Raw genomic sequence first — 18,640 nt, forward strand, 5'->3', positions numbered from 1 at the left:
GTTATAAAATAATCAGCTGGCGTGTACTGTACGCTGACCTGCAAGTACCGTATTTATAGAGCAGTGTAAACCAGTCACTGTATGAAGTCTTAGTTTGTACTGACTTTGCTAGTGCTCCTCATGCAGCCTCTTGTAAAACTAGGCAAATCTTAGATGAGTTGCTGCACCCCTGGCAGACCTCAGGGAGCCACGTACCCCTGGCCTACGGCAGGCCTGGGCAGCGGCGATGCTGAAGAACTACAGCTCCACAGCCACCGCGGTGTAAGAGCTGGCTGCCCTCAGTGCCGGTGTTGGTGCTGTTGCTGTGCTGCACTTGAAAGTCACTTGCATTGATGGCATTTGCATGGCCCTAGGGCAGGGATGAGCGGTAATAGTGATGGGGGCGGAAGGGACTCCCAAGGTGTTGGTAAGTGGTCAAAGGCTGCACTATCCTATGGAGGGGGTGTGGCATCTGGGACAGAGGTTGGCTGCAGGAGGCAGCTCAGGGTAGAGGTCTGGGGTGCAAGGGAGGATGGGGGGGGGTGAGAGGAAGTTTGGGTGATGTAGGAACTTGTGGCCTGGGGCAAGGGGGAGGTAAAGGGTTTCAGTGGTGACCTGAGGCAGGGAGTTGGGGTGGAGTGCCAGATGCAGGGGTGTTTAGGCAGCTCCTGGACAGCAGCCCAGCAGGATCCCGAGGCAGGCTCCTTGCCTGCCTCAAGCTCAAACCTCAGGCTGCTCTGTGAGGCTCTCTGCGCCGCCCGCTGGGGGGAGGGTGTCATGTGCTGTCCCTCCCCCAGCACAATCTCTCGGCTCCCATTGACCAGTTTCTATCCAGTAGGAGTTGAGAGATTGTGCTGGGGGCGTGGGCAACACGGGAAGCTGTCCCCCTCCACACAGTGCAAAGAGGCACGCAGAGCAGCCAGCCGCTTTGAGTGGTGTGCAGTTGCTCCGTGCCCGAGTGTCCTGGCGGGGCAGGCTGCATTAAAAGGCTTGGCCGTATCTTGCCCACCCCAGCCTTAGGGCATGCCTGCTGCAGGCAGGTGTTAATGCCAGCAGTTGTGGTCCTGATCACGTCGTCTTTTCCTAACCAGTACCTGGATCAAATCAGACAGACAATATTTGAGAATCTGAAAATGCTGAATCATGCCCCCAGTGTCCAAATCCACGATGTTCCTTCTGACTTGCTCAGCTATGACCGTGCAGACGAACCTGACCCAGAGGAGAGAGGCTCTGAGGAGAACTACAGCAGGTACTGGGCCTCCCCTTCTCCTTGTCTTGCCATGCAGGGAAAGGCCCTTCCCATTCCAGTGAGGAGATTTGGTGGGGACTGTCCGAGGCCCAGAGTAGATACTGCCTCCCTTCTGATTCCCTAGTTCCTCTGCTAGCACGTGTTGTGCCTCAGGGACACATCCCATGTCCCCCAGGCCAGGAGATGAGTCCCTGCCTCCCTTCAGCTAGCAGCGTGTTCTCGTCCCTGCATTGCGGCCAGCTCCTCTCTTCTGAAAACGCAGGAGGAGGCTGCTGCCTGCCCTGACGCACTCGTCTGTCTTTCAGGCCTGAGGCTTCGAATGAGTTCTACGACGGTGAGCACGACAACGATAAGGAAAGTGACGTCGAGATCTGAGGGCCGAGTTGTGGGTCTCTGAGCTGGGAGGTCCCTGTTGAGACCTTGGTGCGTGGTGGAAACGACTGGGATGCACGTGAGCCAGTAAAAGTCTCCTCTTGGCCCTCCCCTTCATGTCTGGCGCATGTGGCCGCAGGAGCAGTGCTGCTGCACTGGGCTGGCTGCCTACAGAGGCAGCGTGCAGGGAAACCTGGTCCTCAGGGCTCGGACTGTCACCGCTGGGGCCAGTGGGAATTCACGTGACGCTTGGATCCACACCATGGTCTCTGTGCTGCTGCCATCCAACCAATTTCAGAGCCAGTCTGCAGCGGCTTCCCCGGCTCCTCCCAGCACAGCTCAGACTCCAGGCAGAGGGAGGGGGTCAGTGCTGCAGTGCCTAGAACCTGTCTGCTCCTTACACTCCGGGTGTCGTCCTCCCTGAGTCCTGGCAGCGCCCTCACTTCCTGCCAGCCCTTCCAGCTATCCCCCGTCCCTGTGCTGGGGAAACCCAGGACAGCCACGGGCGGGGAGGGGCGAATGTATTCGGAGTGCAGCCTTTCCCTCCCTCTGGAATAGCTTTGGTCTGTCTGCCAACAAAAGCCGCAGCTATTTGCCATGTTGGGCTTTGGCCCAAGCTCCCCATCTAGATCGTTCCTTGAGGATCCAATTCCTTTGGGCCAGATGGTGCAGGGGCTGTGCCATGCTGGTGTGGTGCATTCCCGCTTCTGCTGTACCTCCTGGCTCCTTCCCCGCCCCCTCCCCGGGCCATTTTCCACACTGAGAATGCGGCTGGGTCGCAGACCCTGAGTGGCAGGCCTTTCCCAGAGGGATCGGTTCTGTCCTGCGGGGAGGGCAGTGGGTCCTGACACCGAAAGGGTGGGCTTCTCTCCCTCTGCTGGAGTGTAGAGACCGCGATGCCACCGGCATGCTGGATGCTCAGTGTGAGTCTGGGGGCTCCCACTGTCTGTGCTTGGAGACTTTTGTCCTAGCTGGGGAGAAGGAACAGGCAGCAGCCGCCTGCTCTCCCTACGTTTCTGTTGGTTTTACCGACTTTTTAAACAATAAACCAAGATGGTATTTTTCTTATGGGCCTTGTTGTCTGTTGAAATGCTCGTGCGTGGTTTGCTTCTGGTGGTGCTGTGTGCAAGTGAATGGGAGCGACGGAGCTTTGCTCCTAAGGGCATCTTTGGAGAGGAAGTTTGCTCCCAGTGGTCATTTCTCGCTACAAGCCGCCTGGAGTCTCTGCTCCCTGCTGTGGCCCACCCGTACCTCTGTAACCCTAGCGCCGCAGACTGAGTTAACCGGTACTGGCTCTCTCGCTGTCCTCCCCGACTGACCCAGGTAACCGGGTCCCGTTCAGTGTGTTCTGAGTCACACTGCTGAGCTGCCAAGGCTCCGCTTTTAGTCACCAGATAAGCTCTCGCTGAGCAGAGCCATTAGCTGTTTCTCCTGGTGTCTGAGGAGCGGTCTCTGCTCCCTGAGCTTCCTGGAGGAGGTCCCCTTTCCGCCCTTTGCCAGTGCGGGTGAGGAATGTCCAGCAGCGATGCAGAGCCTGAGCTGTGCGGCCCTGGGGCAACCACCAGCTTGACCTGATAGGAGTGACCATGCTAAAAGGAACCTGGGCGTCATTAATGCAGAATAATGGGGAGGGGTGTAGAAGTTGGTGCTTACCACTAAGCCATAGCTGTGCACAGTGGGCGTGACACGGTGTCAGATCAGCACACCCCGAGAAACCTCTGCCTGGAGTTCTGTTTTTTAACCCCTCTCCCCCCCCCCCCCCCCCCCCATTGCATAGGCACATACTAGCTCTGACCATTTGGTGCATCTGAGGCAGCAGTTATCAGCTGAGAACCCCAGTGCTTTACAATTGTAGGTACTATCCCCTTCTCCTAGCTGAGTTAATAGACGCGCCTTACAGAAATCACATGCTGAATCGATGTCAGGACCCAGGAGTTTTGACTGCGGATCCCATTCTGCTGTCCTAGCTCACCTCCCAGGATCAAAGGGTTAGTCCAGCTAATCGGGTGCTCTTCCCTCTGGCCGAGTCAGACCGTGTGTCAGAGTGTTCGGAGTCCACCTTCGGCCCTATCCGAGGGGTGTAATGCCTCCCTGGTGAGATCCTGATGGTTCCTCGGTGCTGTAGGCAGTGGTGGAATTCGTTCCGTCTGCCCATTTACTACAGTGGGACCTGCCGATTACCCTCGCAATTAACGTCCCTTGGGAAGCGACAGCCACGTGCCAGTCAAAATTAACCCCCGCCTAGATTTGAGAATTTAGCCCTCGTGCCGCATAAAATTCTGCAGCTGGCACCCTCCTGTTCCATTGTTACTGTCCTGGGAATACCGTGAGGGGTGGGGCTAATTCACTTCCCTGTATCCCGCCCCTTTCTTCATTCTCCATGCAGAATCATAGCCTGGGGTTTGCTGGCCAGACCCGCACTGGGCTGCTTTAGGCAGCCTCACACCTCCAGAACCCAAACTGCATCGCCATGGGCGGGCTTTGGACGGACGCCTTGGTTTGGAAGACAGTGCCTGGTTCTCTCATTGGACAGGACACATGTCCTATTGAAGCGTGTCCTTGGGCTGTGTCTCACCTGTCATAGATCAGCAACCCTGCAGTAAGCCCCCGTTTGCTAATGAGGAAAGGCATGCATTACTAACGGGCCATCCCAGGAAACGGGGCTAAGTAAGCGATGTAGTGCTCTGGTCTGAAAACGGGGTCAGGCTCAGGCCTGGTAACAACTGAAAGGAAATGAAGGCTGATACAACTATTATGGCAAATGCTTTAGGACAAACAATAGTTTGTATACCAGAAAGCTGAATATATTGTAGGGAGACGGAGGAAATGCATTTGAATCTCTGTCTTATCTCTCTTAAGGTTTTGTGCTACTGTCTTTTACATGTGGGCTCCTTCCATGTAGAGTAAATTCATAGCAAAATTCCTAAGGGGAAATCTTGTCCCCTTGTTTGGTGTTGGAAGTTCTGTGTAAAGGCAGTGGGATAATTTTAAGGGCGGTGGGGTGTGGTGGCTGACGATCCAAATATTCTGGTTATGGTGGGAAGAAAACTTCCAATTTTTTGCAATGCCTCCTTTAGATGAATCCTGGCTTTTATCATCTTCTCTCCTCTGCCAGTTTGTTCCCAAACCATATCCCTTCGGCTTCCCAGCGTGTTGTCCCCTGGCCTCTCACTTCATTCTGGCCTTTTTGATCTGCCTTGCCCAGAGCAGCATGCAGTCACGGTGGATCGTAGATTAAAGCGTGGTCTCCAGTGTACCTTGGACCCGATCCATTATTGCTTTGAGGGTTTGGTCCGGAGCCTTAAACCGGCACTGGATGTGGCCAGGTAGACGGTGATGACTAGAGTGCGGACTTGGTGTGTTTCTAGCAGCCTGAGCCATGGAGAAGGCAGTGGGATGCAGTGAATCCCTGGAATTGGGTGCAGTGCAAATGAAGGGATCTTTGTGGCCAGGCCTTTCCCAGGAGGAAGGGATCATGTTTCTTAGCAAGCTGGAGGGGGCAGGGGGAGTATTTAGTTATTGAGAACTCAGGGATGAGTCAAACAGCGCCTGAGGCATCCAACCACGTTTTTAAGAATGGAGCCAGTGTGCCTTCGGTGGCAAAGGAGACCTTGTCCTGGCTAGGTCTTCCAAGTGTTTTGCCTTTTCAGTCAGCATCACTTTGGTCTTGTTAGGGCTGAGTTGGAGCCAGGAGCTCTCCTCTTGCAGGAGTTCTGAGATCTCAGCAGTGCTGAGTGGCAATAGTGAATGAGTGAGAATGGCCCGGGATTGGCACACGTGGCAGTATTTCTCTGAGTGATTGCTGTAGCTACTGGAAGTAGGGACCGGTTCTGATCCCTGTAGACGTTTCAAGTGCTGCACGCTCAGACCTGTCCAGTGAAAGTAGCTGTAGAAACACTCTTGCTGCTTCACCAGTGTTCCATGCACACAGGCGAGCTCTCTCTCCAGCCAGCGGAAGCATACTGCAATCCATGGGAGCTGGGCTTCCTTTTGTAAGGGAAGCCTGGGTTTGATGAGCCTATCTAGTGAGGTCATGGCATGGATAACGTCTGTGAAATCGAGGACAGGCAAAGCAGCAGTCCCTGGGTTAGTAAAGAGAAGGTGGTTCTGACCTGTTTGCTGAATGTATTTTGTGTTTTCAGTTCAGCAGTGAAATCCAACAAAAAGGATTGAAATTAGGTGGGTTTTTTTGGGGGGGGGGTTAATGGTTTTTTTTAAAAGTGCTTCTAATGCATCAGATGTGAAGCAATGTACACAAAAAGGAAGGGTTCCTTACCAGTATGGGATTCTCTGGATGCATTGCCTCTGCAGTGAGCCAGGGAAGCCCATCAGAATGGCGAGAGAGATTAGTGGGTGTACATCACTTAGCCTCACACCATTCTGGAGCTAAGAGCACGTATGAAACCTTGCCCCAAGTCGTTTCTCAGTTCCTCGGAGGGTCTGTTTCTGGAAAGGGACGGTTAGCAGGAATCGGTTTAGAACTGAGGCGGTAATACATTCAGTGAAACACCTGTCACCTTCTCTTCTCCCACAACACTTCCTGTGCAAATCCCACTTTAGGAAACCAGTGAGCAGTCACAAAATTTGGGAGGCAGCCTGAGAAGTGCTAATTAGAGGTGGAAGTACTGCACGCCCACAGAGAGATCTGATCCAGCTTCCAGACTGCAGCCAGCTCTACACTGGACCTACAAGGTCGGTTTGAGGTATGCAACTCCAGCTGTGTAGAATACGTAGCTGGAGTGGGCTTACCTTAAGCCGAGCTTGGTATCGTCCACACGGCGGGAGGCTGATGGGAGCAAATACTCCCGTCAGCTTCCCTTCCTCCTTGCGATTGCGAGGAGCGCAGGTGCTGCCGCCCTCAGCATTTGATTTACGGGTCTAAATGGAACCTGCTACATCGAAGGCTGAGTGTCGATCTCGGGTGTGACGAGTGTTATCGTGCCCTGAGAGAAGAACATTTCAGAAAAGTCGAAAGGCAAGCTCGAGTAGCAGCGTAACAGGCTTAGGAACGGACGTTACTTATGCCCGTGCGGCTGCCTTTCCTCCGAGTCCGCCTGGCACTGAGATGACAGTTGGCTCATAAGAGCTGAATATACAACTTGCTCTCAGACAAATCACCTGATCTCTGTGCTCCCTAGCCTGTCAGTGGTGTGACTTGCAAATGCCATGGCTTCTCTACAGCAACCGAGCCTAGGATTTTTAGAGGCGCCTACAGGATTTAGATTAAGTGCGTTTTTAACATCCTACCTCTCCCACTTAGCATCGTTGTGAAGAGCAAGTGTCCCACCTAGTTAGAAAGAAGCCCGGGAACTGAGCAGACTTAAGAGGTAAAATTCTATATCCTTCCTGGGTGCATATACTGGGGAGAAGCCTGCAAAGCCACCTTCTCTCACTTGAAAAAAGTCTGCGAGGAGAAGCTAGAAGGACATTGTGTATCCTAGAGGTAACAGCCATTAGCAATGTACCCTTCAGGGAAATATCACGGAGAGAGCATAAGCTTAAACTCAAAAGGAGCTTCCAGAGGCTTGGTCAGAATTACATTCACATCTTACAGCGTTTTGAATCTATCGGGTGGTGGGTGTGGCGAGGGAGAGAGAGATCTCTATATCCCTATCCCTAGAGGCTTCCAATGAAACTAATGTTAGCAATATATGCATAACTTAGATGCTTGGTAGTTAGCTTGGCTTTGGTGCAATAGGTGCACCAAAATTTTTGTAGTACTACTTGTGTGTGAACGAGAGATGCCAAGTGCAGCAATCTGTTTAATGGAGGATGCAGAAAATCATGGAATTATTTGACATAGTGAGGATCCTCTCATATACCAGAGCGAAACAGAAACGAATACAAAAAGCTTCAATGGGTCTCAAATGGAATTCACCAGAAGACTTTTTAAAATCTGTCAAACTCCAGTCAGAGCAGATGTTGAAGTTACAGCACAGTGATCCCTGGCTCTCTTCTGTGGGGAAGGGGAGCTGTGTAAAAACTGGAAGCTCCTAGGAAGATGTACACTTCAGAATGAAATTAATGAGGGACTTTTCTTTCCACACAGACTTGTTTGTTCTGGGGCCTACCAAGCTGAAGCAGGCATATGGGACACTGCTGTCTTAGAAGCCCATTACAAGAAAAATGGTTGGTACTATCACCCTGGAAATGCCTTGTGCTTTGCAAGACAGGCAGAAAAGATCCATGTGGACTAAATTACATAGCCAGTCCACAGAAGGGAAGCTTTCCACAAATGTGATGACATCTTTATTTTTAGAGTTGTCTGACAAGGCTTTCCAGGAAAGTGATGTGCATGGGCTGGGCTTTGGATGGGTCTGATGAAATGCTTGTAGACTGAGGTTAGTGTTGTACAATGACAATTTCCTGGCTCTGGGTAGCACTGCTTCTCCCTGGGACGCTATGTTCTGAGTGCCATCTCTCCCTCCCTTCCTAGGGTTCATTTCTATTTTCTCTCTGCTTCCGTGCTTTTTTCCAAGGTTTCTTACTGTATAAAGCAGTGAGCAAATGTGAAATATGAGTGAATGAGATTATAAATATCACTCTAATATGTGTTCCTTGTGTTCTTATTTCATTGGTATTTATAGCCCTTGTTTTCCTCTGTACAATAGCAAAGAATCAGAACAGGTTAAATAACATGAGGAACATTGTAAAAGAGTGGACACATTCCAGGAATGTTTCCACTTCAAAACATAAGAATAGCTGCTGGAAGGTTTCGTGGACGGTAGCAGAACTTGTTCAGCCTCTTGGAGAAAAGGCTGAGCAGCTAGCAGCTCTCTCCTGCTGAATTTTCCTCACCATCCTGAGTAGAAGAGGGAGGGATGGAAATGCACAGAGCCTCTGGGCCGCTTCTGGCGTGTGCTTCCAGGCTCAGCACCTTCACTTCAGTACCTTGAATGTGATTTGTTGGTAAAGAGAGACTGTACCAAGCTTGTACGAGCTGTAAGATGCTACAGGCTGCATGTGCAGACAGCCCTCGGAAGGAGGGTGCAGTGTACCCTAGTGATCCATTAAGAGTCTGACTCCGTAAAGGCCCTTTCTTTGGTTATGCTGCTGTTCGAATGCCATGATGGGGGAGAAGAGAGAGCTGAATCTGATACCAGCTTGTGTTTTTTCTCAGTAACTGAGATTTGTAACTTCATTGCAATGATATGTTGTCTGTGTTCTATATATGAGCTTACGGGCAAGCTAGTTAGTACACAGGTCCTGTGTTTTTTCTGACACTAAAGACAAGCTGTTTCTCAGTTTGGCATCATTCTCAGGGTGGTTTCCTGAAAAAGAGAGGGGGAAGCTGATCCCTCAGCTTGGTGTGGTCCTTGATTTTTAGTAATTTTAGGGGTAAGAAATGCAACTCAGCAACCTTCATGCAGTTTAAATGCCTTGTGCTTTATGAAAAGGGGGAAAAAATAGCAGAGGTGGTGGGATAGGTAGTGGTGATGGGTCCCACTCCTGCATGCAGATAGGTCCCACTACCAGCTGTAAGGCATTATAGCCGCTTGCCAGGGCCTGGCTAGAAAAACTGAAGCCTAGTGCTCAGTGTGCCCAGGGCTGTCAGTCCGTCGCTGAGGACACAGGGGCCATGCAGGCAGGACCACGCTTGGGCCTGCTGGAGCTGATGCCTGAGCTGGCAGCAGCTGGGTCTCAGTGGGTAGGGTGTGTATGTTCCTCCTGCCCAGTGGGAGCACATCAGGGGGGAGGTTCCACCTGCCCTGCAGCAGCTTAGCCGGGGTTCCATGTGCCTCGTAGGAGCTCAGCTGGGGGAGGGGGGAAGAGTACCACATGCCCTGCGGGAGCTCGGGGAGGGGGGGGTTCCACGTGCCCTGTGGGAGTTCAGTAGGGAAGGTTCCACATGCCCTTCAGGAGCTCAGTGGTGGGGGTTCCACCTGTCCAACGGGAGTGTGTGTGTGGGGGGTGTTTTCCACATGACCTGGGGCAGCTCTGCCGGGGGTGAGATTCCCCATGCCCTGTGGGAGTCGGAGTGGGGTTTCCACATGCCCTGTGGGAGCTCAGCTGAGGTGGGGGTTCCACGTGCCCTGCGGGAGCCCGGGGGAGGGGAGGGTCCACGTGCCCTGCCGGAGCCGGGGGAGGGGAGGGTCCACGTGCCCTGCCGGAGCCGGGGGAGGGGAGGGTCCACGTGCCCTGCGGGAGCCCGGGGGAGGGGGGGTCCACGTGCCCTGCGGGAGCCGGGGGGGGGGGAGGATCCACGTGCCCTGCGGGAGCCCGGGGAGGGGGTCCACGTGCCCTGCGGGAACCGGGGGGGGGGGTCCACGTGCCCTGCGGGAGCCCGGGGGAGGGGGGGGTCCACGTGCCCCGCGGGAGCCCGGGGAGGGGGAGGATCCACGTGCCCTGCGGGAGCCCGGGGGAGGGGGAGGATCCACGTGCCCTGCGGGAGCCCGGGGGGGGGGGGGGTCCACGTGCCCTGCGGGAGCCCGGGGAGGGGGAGGATCCACGTGCCCTGCGGGAGCCCGGGGGGGGGTGTGTCCACGTGCCCCGCGGGAGCCGGGGGGGTCCACGTGCCCCGCGGGAGCCGGGGGGGTCCACGTGCCCCGCGGCCAGGCACTGGCTCTCGAGCGGCGGGGCAGCGCAGGCCGGGGGCGGTGGGGGCTCCCGCCGGCAGGGGGCGCTGCGGCGGCGGAAGCGGCGCGCCGCCCAGGCCGGAAGCGGAAGCGGCGGCTCATGAATATTCGGGCGCTCATTGACAGGCTAATGAGCGGCTGCATGCGGAATGAGGCGGGCGGGGCCTGCGCGGGGCGGTTGGGCGGCGGGGCCTGAGGAGCCGGCGGCGCCATGGAGGGCGGCGGGGGCCCGGCGCGCGGCGGCCGCGACAAGAAGAAGGGGAAGGGCCCGGAGGAGGCGGGGCCCGCGGACCCCGGGAAGTCCAAGAAATTCGTGAGTGGGGGAGGGGCCGCCGCGCGGAGCCCCCCCGGGCCGGGACACCCCCCCCGGGGCTGTGAGCCGGGACACCCCCCCCCCGGGTCCTCGAGCCCCCCCCCCCGGGGCTGTGAGCCGGGACACCCCCCCCCCCCCCCCCGGGCTCTCCCCGCCCCCCCCCCCCCCCCCCCGGGCAGAGCTTAGCGCGGGCCCCTCGCTGAGCCGGGACTCCGCCGGGCGCGGGCCGCTCCGGGGGGAGCTCAGGCCGCGAAGGAAACGCCCCGCAGCCCGGGGAGCCCCGCCGAGGGGAGCGGGCGGTGCCGCACACTGCGCTGCTCAGCCCCCGCTCTGCACCCTTGGGCAGGAAGCGAAGGGACGGGCCTTGGGCGGGCGCTGCAATGCTTCCAGCTGGAGTCACTTGAAACGTTTGTGGGACGTTTAATCGTTCGTGTCTGTTGTAAGTCTCTGAGGCAAAGAGCGCGTGAGGAGGTTTCTTTTTCTCTGAGGCCCTGGCTGCTGCGGGATGCAAAGAACCGGTATTGGCAGCCTGCAGTCCATGGACCACCTGAGGCCCATCAGAGTTGTGTGTGGAGTCCACAAGACATTGTGTTTTCTCTTGCCCATGTGCAGGGTTGCCAGAGTCCCTTGCTTTCCTGTCTGTATTACTCACATGACACACACACAAAGTCAGTGCACAGGAAGTGAGGCGTGTGCTGATTGCACACAACTTTGACTGCGAGAGCCGTGCACTCTCTTTGTATCCAATCACAGCGCTGCTTCGGTTCAGTCGGTACAGCCCGCAAATTCTAGGTACTCAGGCACAGTGAGCAAAACTAGCTTATCCCAGGAGATTGTCTTGGTTATGACAATCTTGTGTCCTACTGGGATGTAGGGCCACTCATGCGGCCCATTCACTAGCCTTGGTTGCCCATCACTGGATTAGAGGCTTGTTCTGGCTAAGAATCTGCTGTGTCTGTAGAAGGATGGAGCCAAGTTGGAGGTGATTCAGAGAAGAGCAGTCAGAATGATTGAGGGACTAGAGGCATTCGTCTGAGGAAAAATGAAGTGCCTGTAGTTAGGAATGTAAAAGTATAACCATTTAAACTGTTAATCATATTCACAGTAACATGGAGGCTCCCACCCCACTCCTGGACTGCAGGCAGGAGCCTGCTATCATCCTGCACTGCTGCTGCCTCTGATAGAAAGGTGGCAGCACGGGGGCGGGAGCCGCCTCCCCAGGAGTGGGGTGGTAGGCACTGCAGGTGCATGTAACTGCTGAGATTTTCAGTGATTACAGAATTACCTAATTACCCGCTTTTTAACATCCCTATCTGTAGTTCAGTGTGGGTGTGTAGCCACAAGGAGGGGGAATGATCCATACGATTATGAAGGATATAAGAAGAAATTGTGAACTATGGTTTAGTATGGAGAGAATAAAAGGAACACAGCTTCAAGAATGCAAATAAAACCAAACTCCCTTCCCTCGCTAACCATTGGAGAATATTTAAACTGGAATTTTAAAAAAAATACAATTTGCTTTTTATGTTTTTTGAATTATGTACAATCTCATTTTTAAGAATTAAAACTAAAACCAAGCTGCCTCTTTTCTTAAGGCGAAAGAAGACTGCATATCAGAAACCATTTGTTAATAAGACTTTTAGTCTATGAAATAGTCTTTAAGGTGCCACAGGACACCTTGTTTTTGCTGAAACAGATCAACACAGCTATCCCTCTGAAAGGAGTTCCAATTTGCATAGGTTTCACCACATTCCCCTGAGAGACTAACAGCTTTTGTGGGCTGGAGCCCATGCATCTGTCAAAGTGGGCTCCAACTCATGAAAGCTTATATCCAAATACATTTGCTAGTCTTCAAGGTGCCAAAGGATGACTTGTAAATTTGGACTATTGCTCAGGAGAAAATAGAGAACAGTTCTGAAGTGGCCTTTGAAGGAAAATGGGTCTGGGTTGGAAGCACAAATGGACATAGTTGCTTTAATAGCTTTTCTTAGGCTGTGTCTGCACTTGCACGTTGCTCCACAAAACTTGTTCATGGGTGCTTAAGCCCATTCTCCCCTCCCCTCATTGGCATTGGTGTGTGCCGACTTTTAGCAACAAGGCTGAGTCGACACAACCCTGTCGCAAAAAGCTGTGTAGTGTAGGTACATCCTCAGTCTTTACTTTTTTTTTTTTGCTTTTTGTGATTATATGGGCTCTTCCACCCCCTGCTTTGAGATGTAGAATAATTGTGTCAGGAGAGCTGGATTATTCCCTTTTACATTGTAGCTACACTTGCACTTGTTTGACACAACTTTTGTCATTCACAGGTGTTTAACAGCAATCATCTCCCCCTTTCCTCAGTGAATGACAAAGTTTTGCCCTGGCAAGTACGTGAACACTCCTGCTGACGGAGCAAAGCCTGGTCATTGGAGGTTAGAAGTGTTTTGTCAGGAAAAGTACTAAGAGTGTTCACACACACACACACTGGCTTTGAGACAGGGCTTTGTCGACACAGCCTTGTCTTTAAAAAGCTGCGTAGTGTAGAGATGGTGTCCCTGGCTTCTGTTTGTCTGGGAATGGGCGATGGAAGGGATCCCGTGAGGATTCTCTGTTGCATTTCCTCCCTCTGGGGCACCTGGTGTGGTCCTCAAGAACATAAGAACGGCCAGACTGGGTCAGACCAACGATCCATCTAGCCCAGTATCCTGTCTGCCGACAGTGGCCAGTGCCAGTGACCCAAAGGGGGTGGACCCAAGACAATGGTCAAGCAATTTGTCTCCTGCCATCCTTCTCCAGCTTTTGACAAACAGAGGCCAGAGGCACCATTCCTTACCCCCTGGTTAATAGCCTTTTATGGACCTAACCTCCATGAATTTATCTAGGTCTTTTTTAAACTCTGTTATAGTCCTAGCCTTCACAGCCTCCTCTGGCAAGGAGTTCCACAGGTTGACTTTGCGCTGTGTGAAGAAGAACTTTGTTTTATTAGTTGTAAACCTGCTACCCATTAATTTCATTTGGTGCCCTCTAGTTCTTATACTATGGGAACAAGTAAATAACTTTTCTTTATTCACCTCTCCACACCATTCTTCATCTTATTTTCTATCCCTTTTTTAATAATTCCTAATATCCTATTTGCTTTTTTGATTGCCGCTGAACACTGGGTGGATGTTTTCAGAGAACTAGCCACGATAACTCCAAGATCTTTCCTGATTAGTTGTAGCTAAATTAGCCCCCATCATATTGTATGTATAGTTAGGGTTATTTTTTCCAATGTGCATTACTTTACATTTATCCACATTAAATTTAATTTGCCATTTTGTTGCCCAATCACTCAGTTTGGTGAGATCTTTTTGAAATTCTTCCCAGTCTGCTCTGGTCTTGACTATCTTGAACAGTTTAGTATCGTCTGCAAACTTTGCCACATCACTACTTACCCCTTTCTCTAGATCGTTTATGAATAAGTTGAACAGGATTGGTCCTAGAACTGACCCTTGGGGAACACCACTAGTTACCCCTCTCCATTCTGAAAATTTACCATTTATTCCTACCCTTTGTTTCCTGTCTTTTAACCAGTTCTCAGTCCATGAAAGAACCTTCCCTCTTATCCCATGACAGCCTAATTTACACAAGAGCCTTTGGTGAGGGACCTTGTCAAAGGCTTTCAAGCTCCACTATCTATGGGATTTGATATAGCTCAGAGGAGAGTGAGCAGATAGAAATACCAGCTGATCTACAAAGCAGAATGCCAGCTCACTATGCGAGTTTCACCCTAAATTATTGTAGTAATAAATCAATTTTATAAGCCATAATAAAAGGAGGATTTTTAGAGTGCTTTGGAATCAGCAGAGCTTGAGTTCTTGCCATAGCATCAGTTTTGTGGCTGCTCCTCTGAGTCCCATTTTCCCTTCCTACCCAGTCAGTACCGGTGTCCACTTTTCTGGTTTCTCATGCCAGTCTCTGCCCAGTCGTTCCCAATTTGCCCCTTCTGGTTCCTTGTGTGATCTGCCTCTCTCCACTTTTCTAGCTTCCAGCCATTTTCCTCCTTGCACCCAACTTCCATTCCTAATCTCTCTGCCCAGCTTCCCCTCCTCATATTTGAAAGAGTCCCACACGGGGTGATTAGAACTTCCGGAAGACGAGGTCGCAAGTTTTGTTAAACATTGCAAAGCAATCTATTTCTTCCTGGACTTGCTTTCAGAAACATCTGAACCATTTTGGCTGAAGCTTTCCAAAAAGATCATCTTGCGGCAAACACTCGGAATGGAAATATTCAGGCCAAGCCATTAGTTTGGCAGAGTTATGAGCAGCTAAAAGCAGGATCTTAAATGGAGGTGTATGGCAACCTTAAAACGAGGGGAGCTGTGCTGACAACAGCAGAACCTGTCCCTCAGGTGACCCCCCGGAGTGCAATGGCATCATAATGATTGGCTACAGGGGGGGTGTCAGTCAAATACGCTGAAGGAAAGCTGACTAGTGATTATGCAGAAATACAAATGTTCAGTTACAGACAGATCTGCTTGAGCTTGAAACCGACCAGCAGAGTACAGAAGGTAGAGCAGACATAGCGGATGTATTGTGAGATGGCCATGGGAGAATTCTTTGCGCACACAGGCTATAATGCCCATGCCAGGGATGTAAAAAAGTAGGGTTTTTTGTAAACATGTAACAGCTGAAATTAAATTTTCAGCGATTACACATGTACAGGCAGGGAGGGAAGGCAACTCCCAGGGTCTGATGCATGTGGGGAGCCAGCTTCAAGCTGGTTTCCTGTGAGCATCGGCTCCTGTAGAGCCACCTCCCCCCGGTCTGCTGTCTCGAGTACAGAGGCAGCAACGTGGGGATGGGAAGCCTTGCGTGCTACCCTGAAGGTTAACCAACAGACCCGGGCTCATTGGTTAACTGTTTAACCGTGTATCCTAAGACATTCCTGCTAGCCACCTAGTATGCTGTTACTCTGATGGAGATTGTGGCCAGCCCTGGTTGGAGTAAGTCTTCTTCAGATGGTAATGTGATTGTCTGCTTTGTGCTATGGTGTGTTGCTGCTTGGGTACGTTGGAAGATATATCAGAAGTTGCAAATGGGAATCAGCTAGTGTGGAGGGAGCCTGTAGATTCTTTCTCCTTGCACTGAACAGATTACCTTCTCTATATAGTAAAACCACCTGAGGAAGGGTGGTTTTGTTTTAGTATCCAGTCCTCACTGCTCTAGTAGCCACAGTTGCTGGATGTTTCTATCTCGAATGGCCTGCCAAAGCCATCTCTGTACCAATCCAGTGTCAAAATTCAACACTTACGCATTGTTGTAAAATCGGAATTACATTGAAAATGTGGGGATAGTGTACAATGAATATAATTGAGTGTCAAAATGAATAACATGGACTCTACTGAATTAATTGTGCACTACTCAGTTTCATACTTAATTCACTTACAACCTCAAATTCTTAAATTAAGTCATATTGCAATTGTCACTGTGTGGCACCAGAGTGCAGAACTCAGGGACCTTGCTGTAATGTTTTTCTAGAATAGATCATCATGGAGTAAACTGTTTTGGTGATAGGGCTGTGTCTTGCTTACACCTCGCTAAATACTTTCATCCTTTAGGCATCTGATGTCCTTGAAATCATAGAGGGGAGAGAGTCTGTTTTGCAAGTTTTAAATCTTAATTTTGCTAGAAGGAAAAAAGGTGTATTATCAATGCTAGGATCCTAGTGAAGAACAGCCAGTTAGCAGGTCAAGTTAAAGGAGTAGACTTTCATATTGCCTTTAACTTGACCTGCTAATTTAGTTGCAAACTACAAACTGTGTTGTCTTCTCTAGGTTTTAAGTGAGGTTTGGGTTGAGAACATAGTTCTGTCCTAGTTAGGACCCAGCCATAAGGCATGGGGGACAGATGGATTCTCAGGGGGCAAAGCATGCTGGTCTACTGTTTGTCTGAGTAAGAATGGTCACTTTGGTCTTGTTTATGAACCAGGACTCGGGTGTAGTGACCTTCCTGGATTGCAGTTGAGCAGTCAGTAGAAAAGTGAGGTCACCTGTCAAGAATTGTGCCTGTTCTGATTCCAGGGAGTGTCATGCCTGTGGTAAGGAAAGGGAGGTGGCTGCTTCTAGCTGTTGTTTCTCTGTTTACTTTCCAGAGGGTGTTGTCTTGGGAGCTGGATAGTGGGGTGAATGCAGGTTGTGGTAATACAGTGACTCCTGTCAAGTCCAGGGTTTAAAGCTTGGGATCAAGTAATCCCTCTTGACACTAACAGTATTTGATTTAACAATTGAATAGTTAATTAGATTTAACAATTAATTCGTTAATTAGCAGTCAGCACAGAAGCTGTTTCACATTTTCTCACTCAGCATTTTTTGATTAGGGAGTCCTGAGCTACCTGTGGTGAACTTACAGAACTCGTGAGTTACGTTTGGTTGAACTCTTCCCCCTCTACGACTCCAAAGCAGAATGTGGGTAGCTGGGTAGGAGCGCAGCTCCCCCACAGATTCCCCCCATTGCTAGATCACATACAGAATGAACACGAAACCCTTCAGCCAGGAGAATAGCAATGTTCGTTCTTGTTTACACTAGGAAACAATGTATCTTCATTAATATGCTAGTACAGGGCTACTCAACACGCGGGCCGCATGTGGCCTGTAGCCCATTTGTTTGCGGCTCTCAGTGCAGTTTGGGTTTACGCAGGGCTCAACACACAGCCTGTGGGTTGGATCCTTTGAATGTGGCCTCCATGGGAACATGCTCCACAGCGGCAAGACGTCTCCCTGGCAGGGTGAGCATTGAAAGACACAAGCGGACGGGCTGGCCGAAACAGATGGGTACAGAGTGTCGGCGTTTCCAGCCCCCAGGAAGGAGGTTCTGGGAGCACTGGGGCATTGTGTGAAACAAGCTATTTGCATAGATATTTGCATGTATATGCAATCACATTTAAGTTGCAGCCCTCCGCATGTGCTGTGAGTATCACTGTGGCCCCCGGGGCTTCCAAAGTTGAGTAGCCCTGTGCTAGTGTGTAGTAAAATACATCTCTTCTTAGTGTAGGCATAACTTTACTGTCTGTTCTGAGTGAAGCATTTCTCTCTTCCCACTATGCAGTGAGAACTGGAGAGCTGTGCTGATTCTTTCCAGTACTTCAGTGGAAGTATGGCATAAAGATCCTTTTTCCTTTTATATTGTTTGCACTTTTCCCTCATTCCTCTGTATATCTGTTCTTTTTCTCACTCAGCAGTACCTTCATTTTGTAAAAGCTGAACTTGCTTTGAACTTTTTCTTGTCTCTCATTAACCTTGGTCATCATTGGAGACTTTCTGCTCCATATTCCTGTCTGAGGGTGTGACTTGTATGACGGACTGGGCCGGGTCTGGGCACAGCTGAGGGCGTCCGCTCAGGGCGAATTGCTCAAATTCGGGGCTCTCTCTAGCCCCCAGACTGGAGACCTTCCCAAACAGGCCACAAACCAGTCCCACAGAGCGCTTCAGCTGCCTGCCTGAAGCCTCACGAGCAAAACCCCTCTGGCACCTCAGCAATATCCGTGCCCCAGATGGCCCCGGGCCTCATACACAGGTGAGGGGGTCTTAGAACCCAATTCACCTACCCCAAACAAGTTCTGTCCGGTTCCAAGAAATCAGCCACAGATCCCAGATCAATTTACACTCTGGCTCTTACCCACAAATCACGCTGAGCCAATCCTTTAGAATCTACAATCTAAAGGTTTATTACTACAAGAAAGAAAAGCATGAGAGTAAGGTTGTTAAAGTATCATACATTACATGCATCAAATCTCCCAGTTCTCGATGCAGGCTTGCAGCAAAAATGTTATAGCTGCTGGCTTAAAAGTCCTTGGTGCACATCCTATGCCAGGATGGGTCCACAGTTCTTCCCGGCTCGTGAATCCCTGCGAGGCTGCATCTGAGGTGAAAGAGCAGATCTGGAGACCAAGATGGAGTCGCCACATGGCCTATTTATACCTCCTTCCTGGTTTCTTCCAAGCTGGCTAGAGTCACGTGGCCAGTGGCCAGGTGTGTCTTTGGCCTCCAGAGGTCCATTGTTCCCTGGAGACTTGCTCATTAGCATGTCCATAGGCAAACATTCCTGGCCCATTACTTAACCACCTTCAGAGAAACTTCCAGTCTCCATACAGAGTACATATTCATAACTCAACACACATACATTACACAGATA

At 51.2% G+C, this 18,640-nt stretch overlaps 2 protein-coding genes across 2 annotated transcripts in view; both read left to right on the forward strand.

Moving 5' to 3' along the window:
• Positions 1-2,668, forward strand: part of HDAC3 (histone deacetylase 3) — a 30,624-nt gene extending 27,956 nt beyond the window's left edge. The window contains exons 14-15 of the mRNA XM_075900018.1: positions 1,071-1,228; positions 1,534-2,668. Of these exons, the coding sequence (XP_075756133.1) occupies positions 1,071-1,228; positions 1,534-1,603 (228 nt within the window). The 3' untranslated portion in view covers positions 1,604-2,668. The remainder of the gene's footprint in view (positions 1-1,070; positions 1,229-1,533) is intronic.
• A 7,659-nt stretch (positions 2,669-10,327) lies between these two features.
• DIAPH1 (diaphanous related formin 1) overlaps positions 10,328-18,640 on the forward strand; it is a 111,743-nt gene continuing 103,430 nt past the window's right edge. Inside the window, exon 1 of the mRNA XM_075900019.1 lies at positions 10,328-10,489. Coding sequence (XP_075756134.1) covers positions 10,388-10,489 — 102 coding nt within the window. The 5' untranslated portion in view covers positions 10,328-10,387. The remainder of the gene's footprint in view (positions 10,490-18,640) is intronic.

The sequence above is a fragment of the Pelodiscus sinensis genome, chromosome 17 (genome assembly GCF_049634645.1).
Source record: "Pelodiscus sinensis isolate JC-2024 chromosome 17, ASM4963464v1, whole genome shotgun sequence".
Lineage (NCBI taxonomy): Eukaryota > Metazoa > Chordata > Testudines > Trionychidae > Pelodiscus > Pelodiscus sinensis.